Source organism: Brachionichthys hirsutus, chromosome 17 (assembly GCF_040956055.1).
Source record: "Brachionichthys hirsutus isolate HB-005 chromosome 17, CSIRO-AGI_Bhir_v1, whole genome shotgun sequence".
In the NCBI taxonomy this organism is placed as follows: Eukaryota; Metazoa; Chordata; class Actinopteri; order Lophiiformes; family Brachionichthyidae; genus Brachionichthys; species Brachionichthys hirsutus.
In genome coordinates this window covers 6,143,090-6,162,279 of record NC_090913.1, presented here as the reverse complement: position 1 = coordinate 6,162,279, position 19,190 = coordinate 6,143,090, and the positions used below count along the sequence as shown (strand labels likewise).

The window sequence follows — 19,190 nt, the reverse complement described above, 5'->3', positions numbered from 1 at the left end:
TTATTCTTTCGACAACCTTGTATTTTATAGTAGCAGGTTAATTGTAATATACAATGTCCATATTCACGAGCCCTTTAACAAATTACAATATGCTACATCCTCGAGTGGCTGCGTGTCCTATTTTGACTCCAAACAACAAAAGCGTTCACTATGTGCTTATGATTTCTTCTACATACCGCATCCACATGAGTAATCGTCACTGAACCAGTGCAATGTTTTCATAAAGAGCATTGAAAATAGTTGACTGGATCTCCACGGCTGACGCTTTATTTTCCAGTTTTGGTTTCTGTCACTTTTGCTGCGTCAACCCTGTCAAGTGAAATTACCCATTGAAAATACACCACAGGCACACAAGACTGAAATGCGCGAACGTCAAACTGCTGCGAGTGCTGCCTCCTGCGGCGATGTGAGTGTGTGTGCACGGAAATGTGCACGGGAACGTTTGTGTGCAAGTTGGAGGCAGAGGGAGACCAGGGCTGTGGCAGGCCTCCTGCAAAGAGGAGATAAGCACCGAGTCTGAGCTCTGTCAACCCTGCTTTCCTCTGCAGCAGGACATAACATTCAAGACCCACCAGAGATAGACCCATTTCTGTGTGTGTGTGTGGGGGGGTGGCTTTAGAAGCACCCCCCCCACACACACACAAACACACACACACTCTTGACAGACCAGCATTACTTGATGTGACGTGTGGATGTGGATGACGAAGAAATGAGCTTCATCACCTTTGTTGTTTTCTTTATCCAAACTGAGGTTTGCCATTAGTGTGGTTTGATATATACAGTATATATACATATATTCTAATTTGACTGGGACACATTTCATCCACTTTTTCCACCGCCTTGATTGAATAGCACTAAGAGAAAACAAATTGGGTGATTAAAGACAAAATAGAGTGACTGGATTTGGTATTCACAGTATTCAGCATATTTGGATCAGTAAAGCACTTTTTGACCTTCTTGCACCTATAATACGTATACAGGACACACCATATGACATGCGATCACATAGACCCACACACTTGTATATCTGTTAAAGAGTTGGACTTTACATTAAGCGTCTTCTCATTACATATTTTACGATTTAAAATCAACAAACAATGAGCTTTTACAGTAGATGTTTTTTAGTCCTGGCTTTAAGTTAGAACGAGTCAAAGACTGGAATCAATAAATAACATTTCATATAATCTGAAACTGGAATGTACATTGTTGTTAAGTGCTTGATGTCGCAATCCCCCCCCCCCCAAAAAAGGTGTCTTTAAATCTACTCAAGTCCCATTTAGGGACGACATGGTGTCACATTTTTGGCAGGCTGGGGCCACCTGTTGCAGCCTTCTCTAACGGTGAACCAGCCGGACTTTGGGTGTTCACTGCCGCCCCTAAACCCACTCGACCTCCAGTCTCAGCTTTTCCCACTGTGCCTCCCTGTTTCTCCTCAGCTGTCTTAGTCTGTTGATCTTTGCTCTTGGCCCCATCCTGGGAACCAATCTTGATTGGCCCGAGAACATTTTTGGCCACAGTGGTCAGCTGGCTGACAAAACTTGTTTTTTCCCCAGGGGACACCGGCCGTGACTTACAGAGTAAAGGTCCGCAGAGAGAGGGCGCAACAGCAGTTGGGGAAGGGGAAGGGGAAGGAGAAGGAGAATGCTCCTCCACCACCTCTAGGCGACATTTGTCCTCCCAGTCAAAGGTTGCCCGGTAGCAGTTGGCAGGGCCAAGACCCTGCCTCACTTTGCCTAGTGAGAGAGGCTGCCCGTGTGGGGGGACAATGGGAGCAAGGATGCGAGCTGGGAGCTTAGGGCTTTTGGAGCCAAGGTCTGGAGTTCTTGAGTCACTGCTCTCTGCTCCTGCCTTTCTAAGGCTTTCCCCCACAAGAGATGGTTTAAAGCTTTTGTTTATGCTCAGTGGACTGGATGTTAATGTTGAGTTGATGCCAATGGATTTATCTGGAGTGGAAGTTGAGCTCTTAGTGAAGACCGTGCCAGGAAGACCGGGCCTACTCTTGTTATTTCCTTCAGGCTTTAGCTCAGTTCGACTATTAAAGATGCCCAACACGTACTTGGCAGACTTGTGGTCTTGTTTTGAAGTCATCTCTGATGGACTCTTTTCAGGACCACTTTGTTTTTCGGATGTTTTGGTTGGAGTTGTGGCTTTAGTGGTTTCTGCGCTTAGTCTGGAGCTCAAGCCAGCCTGTGCACTCCAGGAAAGCTCATCTCTTTGTGGTTTTCTAGTTACGGGTAACTGGGATACTGTGGCTCCAACCCGATTCAATCTCTCTAGGACTGCTTCAGTATCATTTTTGCTGTCTCTCTCCCTCTCCCTCCCTCTCTCCCTGTCTTCCCTATCCCTTCCAGCCAGCAATGTTTCTCTGCTAAGAGGTGACTCTTGCCTACCTAGTCTCCTCACAGGCTTCAAGACCCCAGTCGCTGGAGTAGTTGGAGATGAGGACATGGGTGGAGGATTGGAAGGCAAATTTTCCCCTTCTGTCTCCAGCAAGCTTTGGAGCCCAAGCTCACAGAGGAAGGCATCCTTACGGTACTCAGAGTGCTGAACCTCCAGGCTATGCTTCCTCAGTGGACCCCCTACCCCTCCCATAGAACTAGACTGGGTCAGGGGTGAACCGAGCTTCTCTGCTGACTGCACCCTCTTCAGGAGAGGTGATCGAGGAGGCTCAGCGCTCTTGGGCCTTGGACGGACCACCGGTGGCGAAGAATGGAGCTTGACTGGGAAGGACTGAGTGGTGTTGCAGCTCCCTACAGTGTGGCCAGGCAAGGGTGGAGGCGAAGACTGCGTAGGCGAGGGCGTGTGGGCCAGTGGGGACAATGGGATGTTACCAGCAGATTTACAACGGGCTGAGCGATACTGGCGGTGGAGCTTCGGGGAGAGTCCATGCAAGGAGCTGGGTCTCATGTGCTGAGATGGGACAGGTGAATTTGGTGTGCTGGAAACGGGAGAGCTGCTCTGGGAGGAAGCACCTAAATGAAACAAATGGACAAAACAAATCAAGACATTAAAAATCCATAAGAAAAGGTTTACTTTTGATTTCAAAATAGAGTAAATTAAAGCTATTAAAAAAAAAATATATATATATTGTGTTTTGCCTGTTGCGTTTTTAAAATGGGAAAATCTTTATGATGAGTAAATATCAGAGCATTTCAGTTTTAACAATTGTATGTGCATTGTTTTTTTTGTTTTTTTCTACAGTGTCCTACCCAGGTATGAGGGCTCAGGGGTGGAGCGGTAGCCCTGGGTGGGGGATCGGGCAGACAAGCTGTGAGTTGGGGAGCCAGGAAGACTTTCACTGGAGGACAGAGAGCGATTCAAAGAGGACAGGCTGCGGCTGGTGTGCAGCAGATTGGATTGCTTCGTGATCTTACGGAACAATGAGTTACGCTTCTTACTGCAGGTTGAACAGACAAATAAAAGACAAAATGAGATCATAAAGCTTGAAATTGGATAATTGAGTAATATATTACATTGATCTGTCAATAAACTTGGATTTAATAAGCCTATAAGGATGGTTTTGCCATGTTTTACCATGATTCAATAAATGCTTTTATTTTTTGAATGTTACATTTACAGTGATTTTCAGCCTGTAGATAAGATATTCCACTACAGCAGGGGCCCCTGCACTACAGGGAACTTATATGCGTTTCGGAAAGCATCTTTAAAATATTACGGTTCAAGGATGCTTTAATAGATGGCATTTAAGGCACATTCAATTCAGACAGTACAGACATTTTTAAAACCATAATTCCAATTTGTTTTTAGATCGCTAATGCAAAACCCTCAAATTGCTTCACTATTGCACTGAATTGTAGTTGGTGAAACAAGACATCACATATATCAGTTACAGTGTCATTGCAGTGGTGCAGGTGTGCCCGCTCCTACCTGTCCTGGCCGTCCTTGCCCATGGTGCGCTTGTGCCGTCGGGCCATCTTACACTTGTAGCTTGCCTTGCGAGCAGGACCCACTTTAATCGAGGTGTTTTCAAAAGGCGTGGTCGTCACCGTCACCTTGTTTCCGCTCTGCAACAGATTAATGGCATCAAATCCCGTTTGTTATTAATCTTAACACCTATTATCAATTATTGACTTTAAAACCTATTTTCTGACAGAAAACCGACTGCCAAAGTGTTACAACTATCTCCAGAATACATTTTAAACCTCGTGTAAATCTAGAGTGACTATCTTAGCACATTAATGACTCCCCTTGAGTCAATAGCATAGAAATACTCAAGTTTTGAACAAATAGGCCTACAGCTGCCTACCTTCAGGATCAGCTCTACAACTTCGGTGTGGACCAGACCATGGACAGGCTCCCCATTCACGTGGGTTATAAGGTCACCGGCACACAGACCAGCTTCCTGTGCAGGGCCACCCTCCTCAACATGCTGCCAAGTCACACAGAACAATAAAGTTTAAAAAATGAAATCTCGTAATTGTTTGCTTCCTCCTTCTTCACTGATTCCCCCTATGAAGCATCTCCAGGTAGAACACAGCAGGAAAGGTTTCTTACCCAGACAATGTGATGCACGCTGTAGATATCACTGTCCCCAATGTAGACCCTGATGGCCCTGAGTGTAAAGCCATATTTCTTTCCAGAGCGATGGATGGTGATGGGCGAGCGCAGCACGGTGACTGCTGGGCAAAAGTCTCTGCTCGGTGAAGAATCACGGGAAGAAGGGTTGGAGGAGAACGAGTGGGGTGACATGGGGCTGGCCAGGGGAGAGAAGCCGCCATGTTGTTCCACTGGAGGCATACAGGGAAAGGAGAAAAGTAAAACACACACACAAAGGTATTTTCTTTTTCGGGAAATGACTTCCTTTTTTTCCTCGCATCTCTCACCTGATGGTATGATGACGGACAAGGCAGTGGCAGAAGCCGACTTGATGACCTTGTTTCCAGATCTGGAGTTGCGTTTCTCTCCATCACCAGAAAGATGTTGATGTCGCACCCTGCGGAGGACCAGATCATTGGTTGCCCGGGGCCCCAGAGGGTCATACAGAGGAGTCACGACATCTTGACCAGCTGCTGCAGGACCTGAGGATAACGTCGCGATGCCTCCGGGAGTCTCTCCGTGTCTCGGGGACTTGTCTGTGAGTGTGTGGGGTTAGAAGGAATTATTTAGGTTAATGAGCGCAGCACTTTGAAGTGACAATTAAAATGTTGAGCAATGACTAGCTACACGCTTTCTAAACATTAATCCATCCATCTTCTCACACACTCATATACTACGGACAATTTGGAGTAATCAATTCACATGAATTGCATGTTTTCGGACACGGGGAGAACATACAAACTCCGCACAGATAGGACCCGAATACGTTGCCTTCTTGCTGTGAGGCGACAGCACTACCCGCTATACCGGCAATAATCAAATTAGGTATTTCATTGATTTTCCTCCTAACCTCCTTGCTGTCTCGACTTTTTGTCTTCGCCTTCCCCCTCATATCCATCATAAACCTTCGATTGAGACTTCCCCCGTTAACATACCTGCTCCGTTGATCTCCTTTAGACTGTTCCTCTGCTCTAGGAGACTCGGTGAAGGGACATTCGTCCCATCCAGTGAGGTTCCGCGGACCTTAATGGGCATGTGGCGGGAAAGGAAGTCAGGCTCACCATCCAGGGGTGAGGCAAAACGGTGAGTATCCAACAGCGCAGAGAACCGTCGTCGAGCACCAAGGGGAGGGCTCGCATCCCCCTCCATGTAGAGGGATTCTGAGCAAGAGAGGCGTTTCCTGCACAAAATAAACACGGAACCATTCTCATACGATGCCAAATACAACTGGTGAAAGGTAAAATGTGTTTTAGTCTTTCCCATGATCCCATTAGGGCTGATAAATGTCATTAGTTTGGCAGCTTTAGAGGACAAGTGTTCAGACAAAAACGTTATTTATCCCAAGCGATGGGAGGGTGAAGCGCAGGATGCTTAAAGAGCAAGAGAATAAAATACACCAAGGTGGGTGGGAGAAAGCAGCAGATTGTATGCCACAGTAGGCCAGCTGCCCGTAACAGTATGAGTAGTTGTTGATTGGCACATGCCATATCGCTTAAACATGGATAAGAAATGGAAATGGAAATAAGGCATGCTGTATGTCAGAGTATTTATTTAAAGCTTCTGTCGTCCCGTAGCACTGGAGATAATTTATTCGATCAGCAGCTCCCACGTTTGTTTGTTTTATGCGCACAAATAAAGTTACATAAATACACATTCCTGTCATTGGAGTCACGCTTTCCCTCCGATGAACACGCCGATGCACCGCGAAATGAAACATACAAGCAAAAGCAGGAATGGAGATGACTGACTGCTGAAATGGAGGAGTCGATGCAAAAGATGAAAGAATCAAACCTTTTACTGGAATTATTTTTTAAGCAATGAAAAAGAAAATACATTCAACAGATTTATTAAAGCCCAAAGATCCACAATTGTGCTTTGTTAACACTAAATGTAAACCCAGTATTTTGATGTTTGTTGACAAGAAAACACCTTAAATGAAAGAAATGATTTTATTAAGCTGTGCACGAAAATAAAATATAGCTGCAGAATGATGCCTCTGAGTGATACTAAACACGAAAGGGACAGTGATCGGCACACAGAGCACCCGAGCGCATCCGATGGCCGCTACTCACATCTCTGGAGAGCCAGTCCTCCAGCTCTTGTCTCTCATGCTGAAGCTGCCCAGGCTCTCTCTCTTGGTCACCTTGTCCTCCCGTGGGGCCTTGTGGTCCCGCCGTGGCACAGAAGCGAAAGCTACTTTCTGCTCAAGCTGAGACAGATGCTCCATGCTGCTGTACACCTGCAAGGGAGGGGGCACAGTCCGATCAATAATCATTGGGCTTGTTACTGTGAACCACTCCGGGATAATACATCTGGCGGGTGTATCGGACATAAAGGAGTATAAGGTGAAATGAAGCTCCTGGTGATTTCCTGTCAGGAAGCCTGTAACCTTTCTGGATTTGGGGCCTCGTATTTTCTATACCATCCTGACATTCACAACTCTCTCATGTGCTCAGTCTTAATTTCCTCCAACCACAATCTGATACCATCAATCAATACATCACTCTGTCACATCTAACTGAGTGCACAGTGGCAAGGAATATGAATCTTGCCAATGCTCAGGGAAGCCTTTAGCTTTCTGTCTCCCTGAAGAGTGTGTTGGCAGGATCACAGAGAAACTGCTGGATGGATCTTAATGGGGAAAAAAATGGTTGGTGTCTAAAGATACCAAGAAAAAATTAGAACCTTTTGATGATGTGGATCCAGTAATTTTGAAATCCATGACTGGGTTATTTTATTTTTATTTTTTTGTGCCTTGGCAGAGGTTTGTGCTCTCAAAGTGCTTTTCTAGTTAATTATTAAAACGGTTTCTGGGTAATTTTCTGCCATCAACCAGTTGTGACTCATCATTGCAGTTATGCATTAATATATTATGAATGAATGAATGTATGTTATAAATGTGCATTCAGTGCAGAATTTGAATGAACCGAAATAGGTCATTGCTTGTTAGCCTTTAACTGCAACATCAAATACATCTAAAAATGAATTCAAACTGCCCTCCTCAATGAGGCACTCTCACTGAGAGAGGATTCTCTGCAGAGCTCCTTCACAAGTCTGAGAGGAAGGAACAGGTGAATCACAAAGAGAGGGCAGCTGGGGAGACAGAGCAAGTGAGAATGGGTGGAAGTGGCAGAGTCAAGAATGGGGAAAAAAAAGAGGTGAGAAAATCTCACCTGAAAATGTGTGAGAGAAAAAGAACACACCGGCACACGAAGAGATTCACAGATCAGAATGGCAACGGGAAGAATGTCTGCGTCATCACGTCAGTTAAAACAAAGAGCAAAACGTATTTAAGAGCTTAAAACCAGCTGGGGACATAATGAGGACGGTGAAATCCAACCTTGCTGAAACGAGGCGAACAGGAAGAGAACTGCCTGATCTCAACAGGCTCGTCGTCATTGGTATCGTCTTCGTCGTACGTGTGGATGTGATGGTAACGATCTGAGCGGGCTGGGGCAGAAAGAAATGTCAATAGAATAGAAATAATAGGCCAGTATTAACATTAAGCCCCGCCCTCTCTGTACTGAGACAAGACCATCAATATCCAAACTGTCCCACAATTTCACCCCACATACAAGACAGACAAAAGCTCTTCCTGGTGGTTCGAACTTCAAACCTTGGGTACTGTAACATTTCCAAAGCCTCTTAAGCCATGAATACTCTGTCTTAATGTAAAAAATAACACAAGTTTTTGAAAACGCTTTGAATAAAATTAACAAAGATAGTATTTCACAAGATCATTCATTTTTAATAAATTTGATTGAATAAAAATATTATTACTATGTGCTAGAAATTCAGCCTTGTGTATAATTAGTATTGCTCATTTTTGTAGAATAAATAATGGATGTAATGAACACTGAAAACGCAGTAGGAGGGGGAGTACTAGGGAACAATATAATGTTCTGAGAGCGTCATGATAAAAATCGCTTAGCTTTATGAATAATTTAGACCCTTTTTGAAATTTTGGTTTTTATGTCTGATGTGGGGTTTCCATGTCAGCTTGCTCCTAAAAATGTATTTCCAGTAACACATTCCAATTGGACATCGTCTATCTTTGCAGATAAAAACATAGATTCGCGTGTACAACATCGCTAAATTGATAAACGGATAACTTTCTTGATTAGTGATTTGAGCTGCCAACTCCGGACCAACATTCACCAAAAAATTATTGAATCTGTTAACAATATTTTTTTCGAGTCATAGTTTGGACCATGTATATCATCAAAGTACTCTGGATATGTAATTTTAGGATATTCCAGGTTCCTTTTATATTGTTTTAATAAAAAAATATATAGTATCTGTTTGCTGATTCTGATTATATCTAATACCTTGTTTTTATATGCCTTATATCTTAGTATCGCTTCCTTAGCTTTTAATTTGACAAAACATTCTATATAATAATTATTTTCTTTTTGGAAGCGTTTCGTATTCCTTTAGTTAGCCAAGGGCATTTATCATATTTTTTGTGCAGTTGTTGTGTACTTGACAGAGAAATAAATCCAGCAAAACATACTATCAAAGTAACTGGTGTCCTCCTCTGACTCAAGGTGAGGGACGAACTCTGCCTTCTGTCTCAGCAAAGTGTTCCAGTCCAGCTCTGAGAAGAAGGAGTGCTGCTTCACCTCAAACGCTCCACCTGGCGGGGGCACGGAAAACAAAATCCATCCATCCGTCATTCAAAACACCGAGTAGAATGGCAGTATCCTATTTGTTTTTATAGTAACATGACTATATCTATTTGAGAGGCGTCTCTCATGCTGACAAATGCTCAGAAAATGACCATGTGACTGTTTCCCCAGCTCTACTGGGTATTTTAGTCACTCCTTGCTCCTCTTATTCCTGCTTCTACGATGCACTCTGATCACTGATAGTAAAAATGGGTGTAGATGGCAGTGGTGATATGAAGTAAATGCAAAAGTTAGTACCTGTACCCAGCCTCATAAGAGGGTTGGTCTGCAACAGGGCAGAGATAAGGGCCAGAGCATCTGCAGGCAAGGCGTCGTCACCGTCAGGCCAAACTATGTCGTCTAAAAGGCAGCAAAGACAAACGAAAAGGTAAGACGACAACTTGTAGGGTGTCATCAGGATGAGGAAAATCAATATTAAATATGATCAGAAAGTATTCTATTTGGAGTTGCATTTCAAATCTGATAGAGGAAATGCTCTACTTCTCTACTCTCCATTTTTTTAACCCTCTCTTGTGTTATCGTCAGGTTGAAACGGACCCAACAGCAACAGCAGGCTCTGCATTACTCTTTCCTGTACTCCATTGATCCGTTTTGCATGAGCTCAAATATACAGTTGTTCATTTATATTAAGAAAGCCCCTGTTCCAGATTTAATACTATTTTCTTACCAGTGATGACCTGTCCAAAAAGCTCTTCTGGAGTGTCTCCAAAAAATGGCACACAGCCCACCAGGAACTCATAGAGGATGATGCCCATGGCCCACCAATCCACTGGCTTCCCATAGCCCTGACGGAGTATTACTTCTGGAGCGATGTACTCTGGAGTACCACATACCTGAGTGATTTGAAAAGGTGGAATTATTATATATCATTAGTAAAGTGGCTCAACCCACATGCAGCAGCAGTGCTTAACACTTTAAACTAAAGCATGAAACATGAAATAATTGCCAGAAAATAAAATACGGTTTTAGTGGAACCTTCTGACAAAATGTCAGAATTTCTTTTTTAAACATAACAAAGGTGCAGTGGTTCGTGCTGTCGCCTCGCAGCAAAAAGGTGCCGGGTTAGAATCCTATCTGTGAGGAGTTTTTATGTTCTCCCCGTGTCCGCAGGGGTTTTCTCCGGGTTCTCCGCTTTCCTTCCACCTCCAAAAACATACATCAGGTTTAAAAAAAATAATAATAATCAAATTATGATGTAGCCATAGTCTCAAACTCCTGAAAGTCCAAGTTTAGCAAATATGATACACTTGACTTTAAAGAGTTAATTATTTATCTATAATTTCATTGCCAACAGATGCCTGAAAATAAGATTCTCACTTTATCAGGCTGATCATTTATTACTAAGGTAACTAACATATAATGAAATCTGATTTACTCATCAAGTGTCTCATAGTTTTCTTTAGTATGGTAGTAAAACGTCTGTTTTAAAACATGTTTATGGATTATTTCCACTCATGGTAACTTGGACATTGTTATCCTCTTGGTCAAAACCTGCAATATTAGAAGCATTTGAAATAAAATCTGCATTTATAGTTGTAAATTGTTAGAAGAACAATCATTTGAAATGTCTTTATTTGGAGATTATTGATTTTGCTGATGGAAAAATGATTTGTGAATGCCAGCCAATCCTAGAATGACACCAAACACACCTCACCTGCTTATCCAGGAACTCCCTGGCATCTTTCTCTATGTGACCCTCGTACAGGTTGGTGGTGAGACTCATTAGACCCATCTTAGACAAGCCGAAGTCTGTCAGCTTGATGTGACCCATGGAGGTGATCAGTAGGCTGTTTGGAGAAGAAAGAAAACAAACCCGACCATTATCCAGTATACATTTGGGCGCATTGGGGTAAATCCGGAAACCATTAAGTATGTAGTTGCATAAAAGCTTTTGTTATAGTACAACAGCACACGATATACAGTATGGGATATACCACCCTAAAGTTTTTGTATTCAAAATATGGAGGTTTAAAACATGTCTTTGTTGAAATCTAATAAATTCTGACTTTAAGTGAGAAATGATAAAATACTGCAATTTGAATGAGGAAAAGTGGATCCTGTGAGGCTCAGAGAAATATAATGAACATTGATTTTTATTATTATTATAACACTAAATTACTCCTTTGAGTTGATCTACTGTAATTATTTGATCCTGTGTAAAAACAAATCAGTCGTCGCAGCTTTAACCACTTACTTGTCAGGTTTCAGGTCTCTATGGACGATACCATAGTTGTGCAGGTATTCCAAGGCTAAAACAGTTTCAGCAAAGTACATCCTGGTTAGCTCGACGGGCAGAGCCCCGATGTTTTTCAGCAACGTGGCACAATCACCGCCTGAGAGCAAGAAGTTAGTTATTGTTACTGGAAACAGAGATGAAATAAAACAATACATCATAATATGTGAGTAACAATATCCAGATCCACATTTGCACCAAGAAAACCAATTTTACTTTTAGCATTTTGTAAGACCCATACTAAAAAAAAATGTAGTATCTCTCACCCAAATAATGAGGAAAAAACTCAACATGACAAAAAAAGACAAAACATTAAATTCATATTTAAAAAACATTTTAAAGTCATATGTCCATAATCATTGCATCAAAAATGCAGAATCATTTTTTTCAATTTCAAAAAGTAATTTGTGCCACTGCATCAGAGGGAGTGTTAGAATGGTAAAACACATTTGTTTCTGTTCTAGTCGTGATTGGTGCAGCAATATATAAAAATAACAAGTAATTTAAGTATCACGTGACTTCCTGAGCAGATTTAGATATAAATTCGAACCTCCTGGCTGCATCACTGCCTCTGCAGCTGGCTAGATTTCACTCAGAGGCCCACCGACTGAGAACGATTCCACTCAACAACTTTGAAAGTGTTACCGTGCATGAGTCACTCAAGACTATCCTTCACGCTTCGGTGTGTCTGCACACCAAAGAAGAACTGAGCGATGACAACTGACCTGAGATGCTGTCTAGACAGGAAGTGCTGAAGCCGCACCGTAAAACCACTGACATTGTTCGACCTTCATGGTTGAGAATCACTGAGATAGTGAAATAAGAGTCCGGCCTGCGCTTCAGGAAATGCGAGTAAGTGATAATACTCCGATGTATTGCTTTCATTTCCTGAATATGATCCATCAATGACGACCCAGGTGTTAAGTTGACACTTTTGCACCGAGTCAAATAAAGGGAGAAAGGACGACGAATTTGTGTCGCTCAGTGTAAGAAACGTATTCCACCTTATCCTAATCCAGTTCCCTTACCCTCAACATATTCCATGACCATGCACAAGTGCCTCCGCGATTCAAAGGAGCAGAACATGGAGACGACAAACGGGTTCTCAGCAAAGGTGAGGATGTCTCTCTCTACAAACGCCTGCTGGATCTGGTTCCTGAGGATCAGATTCTGCTTGTTGATCTTCTTCATGGCGAAACGTTGCCGTGTCTCCCGGTGGCGCACCAGATAGACAGCGCTGGAGAGAGAGCGAGACACATGGGTCACAACTAGGATGCCAAGATCAGGAAAGGAGGCAGCACAGCAGGGAGGGGCGATGGGGGGGGCTACTAGAATTTGTCCAATGTGGGCACACTAGTGTTTTCTGTCTGTTATGTATCATGAAAAATTCGAATGAAATTTGGCAGAAGGTTATCAAGGAAGAACCCATAAAAGTTTGGATGGGATCCAGATAAAAGGGACAGATTCAGAAATTGTATATAAAAACAGGATGTGATAACAACATTGTAAACATTACTAGCAGGCTACAAAAAAAGGCTACGACATTCAGCCAGCTGTGTCTCCTACTAGACATAAATCAAAAATGATAAATGAGTCTTTTATATTTTGAGTTTTATTCGAAACAGTTTTCCACTGGATTTGATTTCCAGAAGGATCGGTGAGATTTTTAAGCAGGCTTACCCATAAGCTCCATTGCTGATCAGTTTGATGCTCTGGAAATCCTCTTCACTGGGCGGTTTGATTGGCTTCCCTTTCCCCTGGAGGCACATTAAACATTTTAAAAGCAGCATTTAAATATTAAACATGTCGTTCTTTCTGCGATGGTTTTAATAGGCGTGCCTATGTAATCACGTTATCTCTGAATACATCCAAAACGTGGATCTGTATGGCTTTATTGCATCACCTCTGCTGAGTCATCAGTCTCTGGAGTGTGTGGACCCTCACTGTCATAGCTGTCAAGGCTCACAATTTCTGTGAAGACACAAGTTAGTTAAAAACCTGCTATCAAAACGAAAAACAAAACAAAACATTGGCCTCTCAAAAATGTTGAGAAGAGATAAAAAAAGATTGCAGCAGTTCACACATCTCTAGAAAAACAGCTTTTTAAGCCACAGAACAGCGGAACTGTGAGATGATAATTATAAATACTTCTTTCCACCATTTTTTTTTCTTGGCGCTTTTAGCTCTGCCACCCTTTGATTTGAGCATTTCCTTCTCTGAGCAGCATGACTCTGGGATCTTCCAGCCTTGCATGTGCACGGCAGCAAGATGCTGTCCTTCCTACCTTACTGTTTAACAGAGTAAACAAATACAATATAATTTATTCATTAGTGACTTTTCAAGCTGTTGGTTGTATTTTCTGTAATTTGAATGGAGTCAGGGAAGCCGTTTGCCACTGCTTTGAGTCTTCAGGGCAGGCTTCAGCGCCATACTTTAGCATTGAGACTTAAGAATAGCGTCAATCTTGTCATTTAAACATCAGATTATATCATTGCCAACTCCTCTGTCTGAAAATACAAGTGCATTTTATTTTGGGAAATGGGCAATGTCAATTATTAAGCACTGCAACGATTGAAAACCTCTTTTTTACCCTCGAGGGGGTCTCTGGTCAGCCCTAGCTGGCTGATTATGTATCGAGGGATGTCTGCCTTCATCAGTTGGCCCTCCTTGGCGTGGTCCTCCGCTGCCTCCAGCAGATGGTAAAACTCCTCTGGGTTGAACTCCTGCCAGTGGAGGACAAAAGAGTGTTGAAAGAAGCCAAAGCCTAAATAAGAGAGGAAAGATTAAACGGTCACGGCAGAAGATCGAGCATCAATAAAAAAGGACTTGCATTAAACAATTCAAATGTAGAATTTAAATCTAACAGGAGCTAAAGTAACAGGGTGAAAAAAATAATTACTTTACTTAATAAGTAATAGAATTATTAAAACTAATTTTCATAAAAATCTACAAGATGGTTCGATCCACTTTCATGATTTTTATATACATAATATAATTTTGCCCAAATGAATTTAATGTTTAAAGTGCTTTTCTAGTCTAGTCACCATTCACACCATCACTCACATACATATATGTATGTATATATGTACAGTGCACACGTACATGTACACACAGACACATATATATATAATTTTTTTCCCTTTCAATTAAGGGATTCGTGCTTTCATATTGTACAACCCTCTGGTCTTCAGGGTAAAAAATGATTCACCTTCACTAAATCACTCAAATAATGCAGCTTAATTGAATTTTAAATCCCAAAATCTATGGTACACAAAGAAAGATTTTACTTCTATAGCATAAAGTAGGAATATTCAGATGTGCTTTTTGAATGAATACATTTGGTTGAAGATTCTCCCATCAGTATTTGTTTTTTATGCCAGTGAAACCAAGGAAAAGTCCTCAAACATGCCTGTTCAAGCCTGAACACTGCTACAGGGCTGTTAAACACGCACAGTAAGTGTTCCAACATTCCCAAACTTCAAATTGCTTTTTTGAACCCCCCCCCCCCCCCCAAATGAAACAGCCTTTTGTGGTGTCCTGTGGGATTCAGTTTCACTCCTGTTGGTGGAATAACATTTTGATTAGAAAGCAGAGCCTGGGGCTGCCAGGATCATTCCCTCCCTCCCTTGGTCTCTCATGTCTGCTCCCCTCGACCGGAGAAAAGAGCGAGCACGGCGAGGGTGCAGCGAGGAATTACGCTGCCTCCCTGATAGCTTGCTCTCCTGCAGGATAATATTCTTGAAGCAAGCAGCTGACTGACCTTGTAAAAGACTTGCATGCAAAATGAACTCCTCAGTCACGGACAACATTTTTTATTTGTGCACATCTTTTCTTTTCCAAACTAAATGCCAAGAGGATCTTGAATGCCCGTAGATTGCTTTATCAGAAAGATGGGTGGAACTCACCAAACATTCGAGCAGCCTGGCGGGACGAGACATGATGATGAAGAGCTTTTTCACGAGCTCAATGACGAAGTTGAGCTCTGAGCTCTCGGACCGCTCATAAGCCTGACAGAGGCGGGGTGATAGAAGGAGAAAGACAGTCGCAGGTGTGCAGCGGTTGAACCAAACGTTTCACTTTTCAGAATGCCACAACTCACATCGTGCAGCAGCTTCTCCAGGTTCTCCTGCAGTTCACAGAAGTAGACACTAGTAATGAGGCCCTCGCGTGATTTAGCGAGGCAATCCCGGGACAGCTCGGCTATCTGGTGGTGGATGAAGCTGAGGACCCCGTCGGCCAGTGGCAGAACGCTCTCTGGGGAGTAGTTCTGGATGAACTCTGTCAGCCGTTCCTCCATTTGAGCCGTGGCCTGAGTGAAAGTCAGTGTTTAAAGTCAATACTTCCATGTTACGGGGCTGGTGTTGGAAAGAAAATGCACCGTGATCAGCTGTAAATCTTTAGAACGGCAGTAAATTCTATTACATTCCATATACTGGAACATCCAAACATCTGCCAAATGACGCTATTTGACTTCACCACAGTTGTTTTCTGCATCTATATGTGTCTATTTCCAACTCTTTTTTTTTTATCACCGTTATTATATTTAGTCCTTATAACGAAATCCTCTAGAAGTTTATTTGTTCGTGATGAGTGACTTCTGTTTCTTTTATCTCTGTTTTTGGTGTCCACCAGCTCTTTAATGTGCTAGTCCCAAAAACGTCTGGTCCTAAAACTGTGCTTGTCTGCTGTAAGTATAGTGTTCAAGACTGTATTTGCACTGTGAAAAAAAAAAAACGATGCTGACAGACTAAAATGAACTGAAACTTGCACTGTAAAGCGAATGGACTCGGATGTCACTCTGCCAAAAGAGCAGAGAAGAGCAAGACAGGCTTTCAACACACGGCAGTGGAAATGATCCCGGACCTGCATAGACAAAGAGTCATTCATTTATATTAGAAGAATTAAAGGCTCCCATTACATTTCTATTTCAAGTACGCAGCTGCAAATGATTCTCCTTACAAGGACGGGGCAGATGCAGCATTGTGCTGTCTTCATTCCTGATATGTGCGAGGACTCATTAGCACTGCATAACAATGCATTAGTGTGACTGAACACAAGATGATTATGCAGGCGGGCGTTTGAGGAAACCTATATTTGCAAAGTGACATGCATTTGCTGTCTTCCACTTCCTGGTTCAAAGACACCGGTGGCACTCTTAGACAACGAGTCCATGTATCCCCTTTCAGCACATAATGCAATTTGCAAGGTCAAACTGATTTTGTGCTCGTGATCAATGGCTCATAGGTTGGTTCTTGTGTCTGAGTCATGGAATTTTTACACAAAAGCATTGAAATAAAATCTCCGCAGAATCCCTCAGAATAAAAGCTGCCGTTTATGTTTGAGGTCAAAAGAGAAACACGAGCCTTTTTCAGCAAACAAGGGCAACGGAATAGTGCATCAAAATGTGCATGAAGGAATCTGTGGAAACGGTTCGTTCGGATGTATCCAGGATGCTGCCGTGCTCATTTCTTCCTTGACAAAAAAAAAAAAAGTGAGGCTTGCAGCGTAAAACATCTCGCTGCAATCGTTTTCAGGGACTGTGGCCCCCAAACTCCACATGGAACACTTGTTAAACCGAGTAAATATTACAATTACATACAGTATATGGCTAAATTCTGAAAACAATATCAAGAAATTTGAGCAAGATACGACAGATAATACAATACTTTAAATTGCTTTCATTATATTCGTAAAGCCTTTCTTCCTTTTTAAAACCATTTCTCTTAATTTAATTGTTAGTGTGAGAGAAGTAGGAATGCGTCCTAGCAGTTAGGTTTCTGGGTCACCCATGCATGACCCGGGCGCTGTAGAGAACATGCTGGGTTATTACTGTTGCCTGGCTTTTGTTTGAATTCCAATATCACTACGCCTTACGAAGGGTTGTTGTACCATTTGCAGGTGGTTGCGTCTCCATAGCTTATCCAGAAATTACAGCCTTACTGATCAACTAGCCCACACACCTCGCTGCATGCTACAGTCTCTTATTCAGCTTCGTGACACGATACGTTCGAGCCTCTGAACTATTTATTTTCCAGGCTGCACAGAAATCTTTTCACCCATAACCCCTCCTGTCACAAGGATCCGCACTAACATCTGGCAGCAGCAATAAGGTTCTATTTGCATCGGCTCCAAACTGAGTAGAGGCCTGACAAAACATCCACATCTCTGAACTAATCAATACCTATTAACTTCTGTTAACATCCAACTGAGCCTGGTTTGGATTTATGAAACGAACATGACTTTAGCTAAGGTGTGTTGCATGTATGCACAGTTTGTTTGCAGGAGGCCGACCTTGGGGAAGCGATCCTTGTAGACATGGTTCATCATCACTATTTCATTGTCACAGCAGGATGGAGAGCGCCCCGGGCTGAAGGGAGTCAAACACAGAAAGCAGGAGTGTAGTATAGTAAGAAAACAAAGATGGCAGGGGTGAATGGAGGCAACCTCTGAGACGCAGAGGTGCAATTCTGCATGTTCCACACGAATGAGAGAGTTATTCACTGCTTCTTCACACGCCCTGTCCGTATCGTATATGCTAATCGGCAAATTGAAAATTCAACGCACTCACTCTCTCGTGGATCCAGTACGCTTCCCAACAAACACATGAATAAAGCTCAATGTGCGAATGTGAAAAGAACATTAATGAACACTTTTTAACTAATCTCATAAAAGCCAAAAAAAACAACAACAACAACAACAAAAAAGCAAAATAAAAGCATGTCATGAAAGGAATGTCCTGTGGGCAAACCAATTGTTGTCGAACTCAACAGAAAGATGTGATAAGAATACTGAGAATGGAGCATTTCAAGCGTTGTGTGTTCTGAAACTACATTATCTAGGGCAGTGGCTGCTGTGGAGCTTAACATGAATACTGATTAGTAGTGTTTCTGATGCGGTTGGGGCATGTTGCCTCCAAAGAAAGCGAGTGGTGAGGATGGCAGTGAGAAGAATAGGCGCACGATGATGACGATGGAGACGAAGCATGAAATTAGCGATCAACATGACCGTGGTCTCAGCGTAAGTGATTTGAGTGGAGTACATGGACGATATGTACAATCCTCAAACAGAAGGATGCTATCAAGAACATACAGCATTCCAAAGGCGTAACTATTATGTATTAAGTATATGTAAATATGCGTAAAGTACAATTTTGGAATAAAGTGTCTACGTATCGTCCAACTCTCTCTCCTCCTCCGCACTGCTCACTGCTGTTAGCCGCTATCGTCTGTCTTGAAGGTGAAACCATAATAAAACCACATTTTAAAAGGGATTAATTGTTTTTCAGTAATTTTATATGGGAAACATTTATTTGGCATACAAGCGATTTGAGTTACGAGCTCCGTCCAGGAGCAAATTATACTTGTCTGTCCAGGTATTACTGTACTTGATTTATGATTGGTTAGCTTCAGAGATTCAGTATAACAATGCTATTAAAAAGAATAAATTCAGAGACTCATTAAACTCTTAAATTGTTGGCTTACTTACTGAAAATGGCACACATTTAGTTGTATTTAGTGATAAAAAATATTATATAGCTCTCACAGAAATATGTGCCTTTCTTTCTTGGCTCTGTCAGCCAGAAAGGTTCCCGACCCCCCCCCTCCCCCCCCGCCATAGAGAGTCATTAAAGTTCTTAGTAGTTCAGATTGGCTCCCACTTATCGACTGCGATACTGCTTTCATATCCGTAATGATCCTATACAGTCTGATACT

At 42.4% G+C, this 19,190-nt stretch overlaps 1 protein-coding gene across 1 annotated transcript in view; it reads right to left on the bottom strand.

Moving 5' to 3' along the window:
* Positions 1 to 1,293: 1,293 nt before the first annotated feature.
* LOC137906836 (microtubule-associated serine/threonine-protein kinase 1-like) overlaps positions 1,294 to 19,190 on the bottom strand; it is a 30,410-nt gene continuing 12,513 nt past the window's right edge. Inside the window, exons 6-26 of the mRNA XM_068751126.1 lie at positions 17,770 to 17,845; positions 15,578 to 15,787; positions 15,384 to 15,485; positions 14,069 to 14,201; positions 13,382 to 13,449; positions 13,159 to 13,235; positions 12,507 to 12,715; positions 11,440 to 11,578; positions 10,900 to 11,032; positions 9,913 to 10,078; positions 9,483 to 9,584; positions 9,071 to 9,193; positions 7,898 to 8,007; positions 6,630 to 6,796; positions 5,493 to 5,737; positions 4,845 to 5,093; positions 4,516 to 4,748; positions 4,268 to 4,390; positions 3,889 to 4,025; positions 3,210 to 3,397; positions 1,294 to 2,972 (exon numbers count right to left, since the gene is read on the bottom strand). Of these exons, the coding sequence (XP_068607227.1) occupies positions 1,294 to 2,972; positions 3,210 to 3,397; positions 3,889 to 4,025; positions 4,268 to 4,390; positions 4,516 to 4,748; positions 4,845 to 5,093; positions 5,493 to 5,737; positions 6,630 to 6,796; positions 7,898 to 8,007; positions 9,071 to 9,193; positions 9,483 to 9,584; positions 9,913 to 10,078; positions 10,900 to 11,032; positions 11,440 to 11,578; positions 12,507 to 12,715; positions 13,159 to 13,235; positions 13,382 to 13,449; positions 14,069 to 14,201; positions 15,384 to 15,485; positions 15,578 to 15,787; positions 17,770 to 17,845 (4,669 nt within the window). The remainder of the gene's footprint in view (positions 2,973 to 3,209; positions 3,398 to 3,888; positions 4,026 to 4,267; positions 4,391 to 4,515; positions 4,749 to 4,844; positions 5,094 to 5,492; positions 5,738 to 6,629; positions 6,797 to 7,897; positions 8,008 to 9,070; positions 9,194 to 9,482; positions 9,585 to 9,912; positions 10,079 to 10,899; positions 11,033 to 11,439; positions 11,579 to 12,506; positions 12,716 to 13,158; positions 13,236 to 13,381; positions 13,450 to 14,068; positions 14,202 to 15,383; positions 15,486 to 15,577; positions 15,788 to 17,769; positions 17,846 to 19,190) is intronic.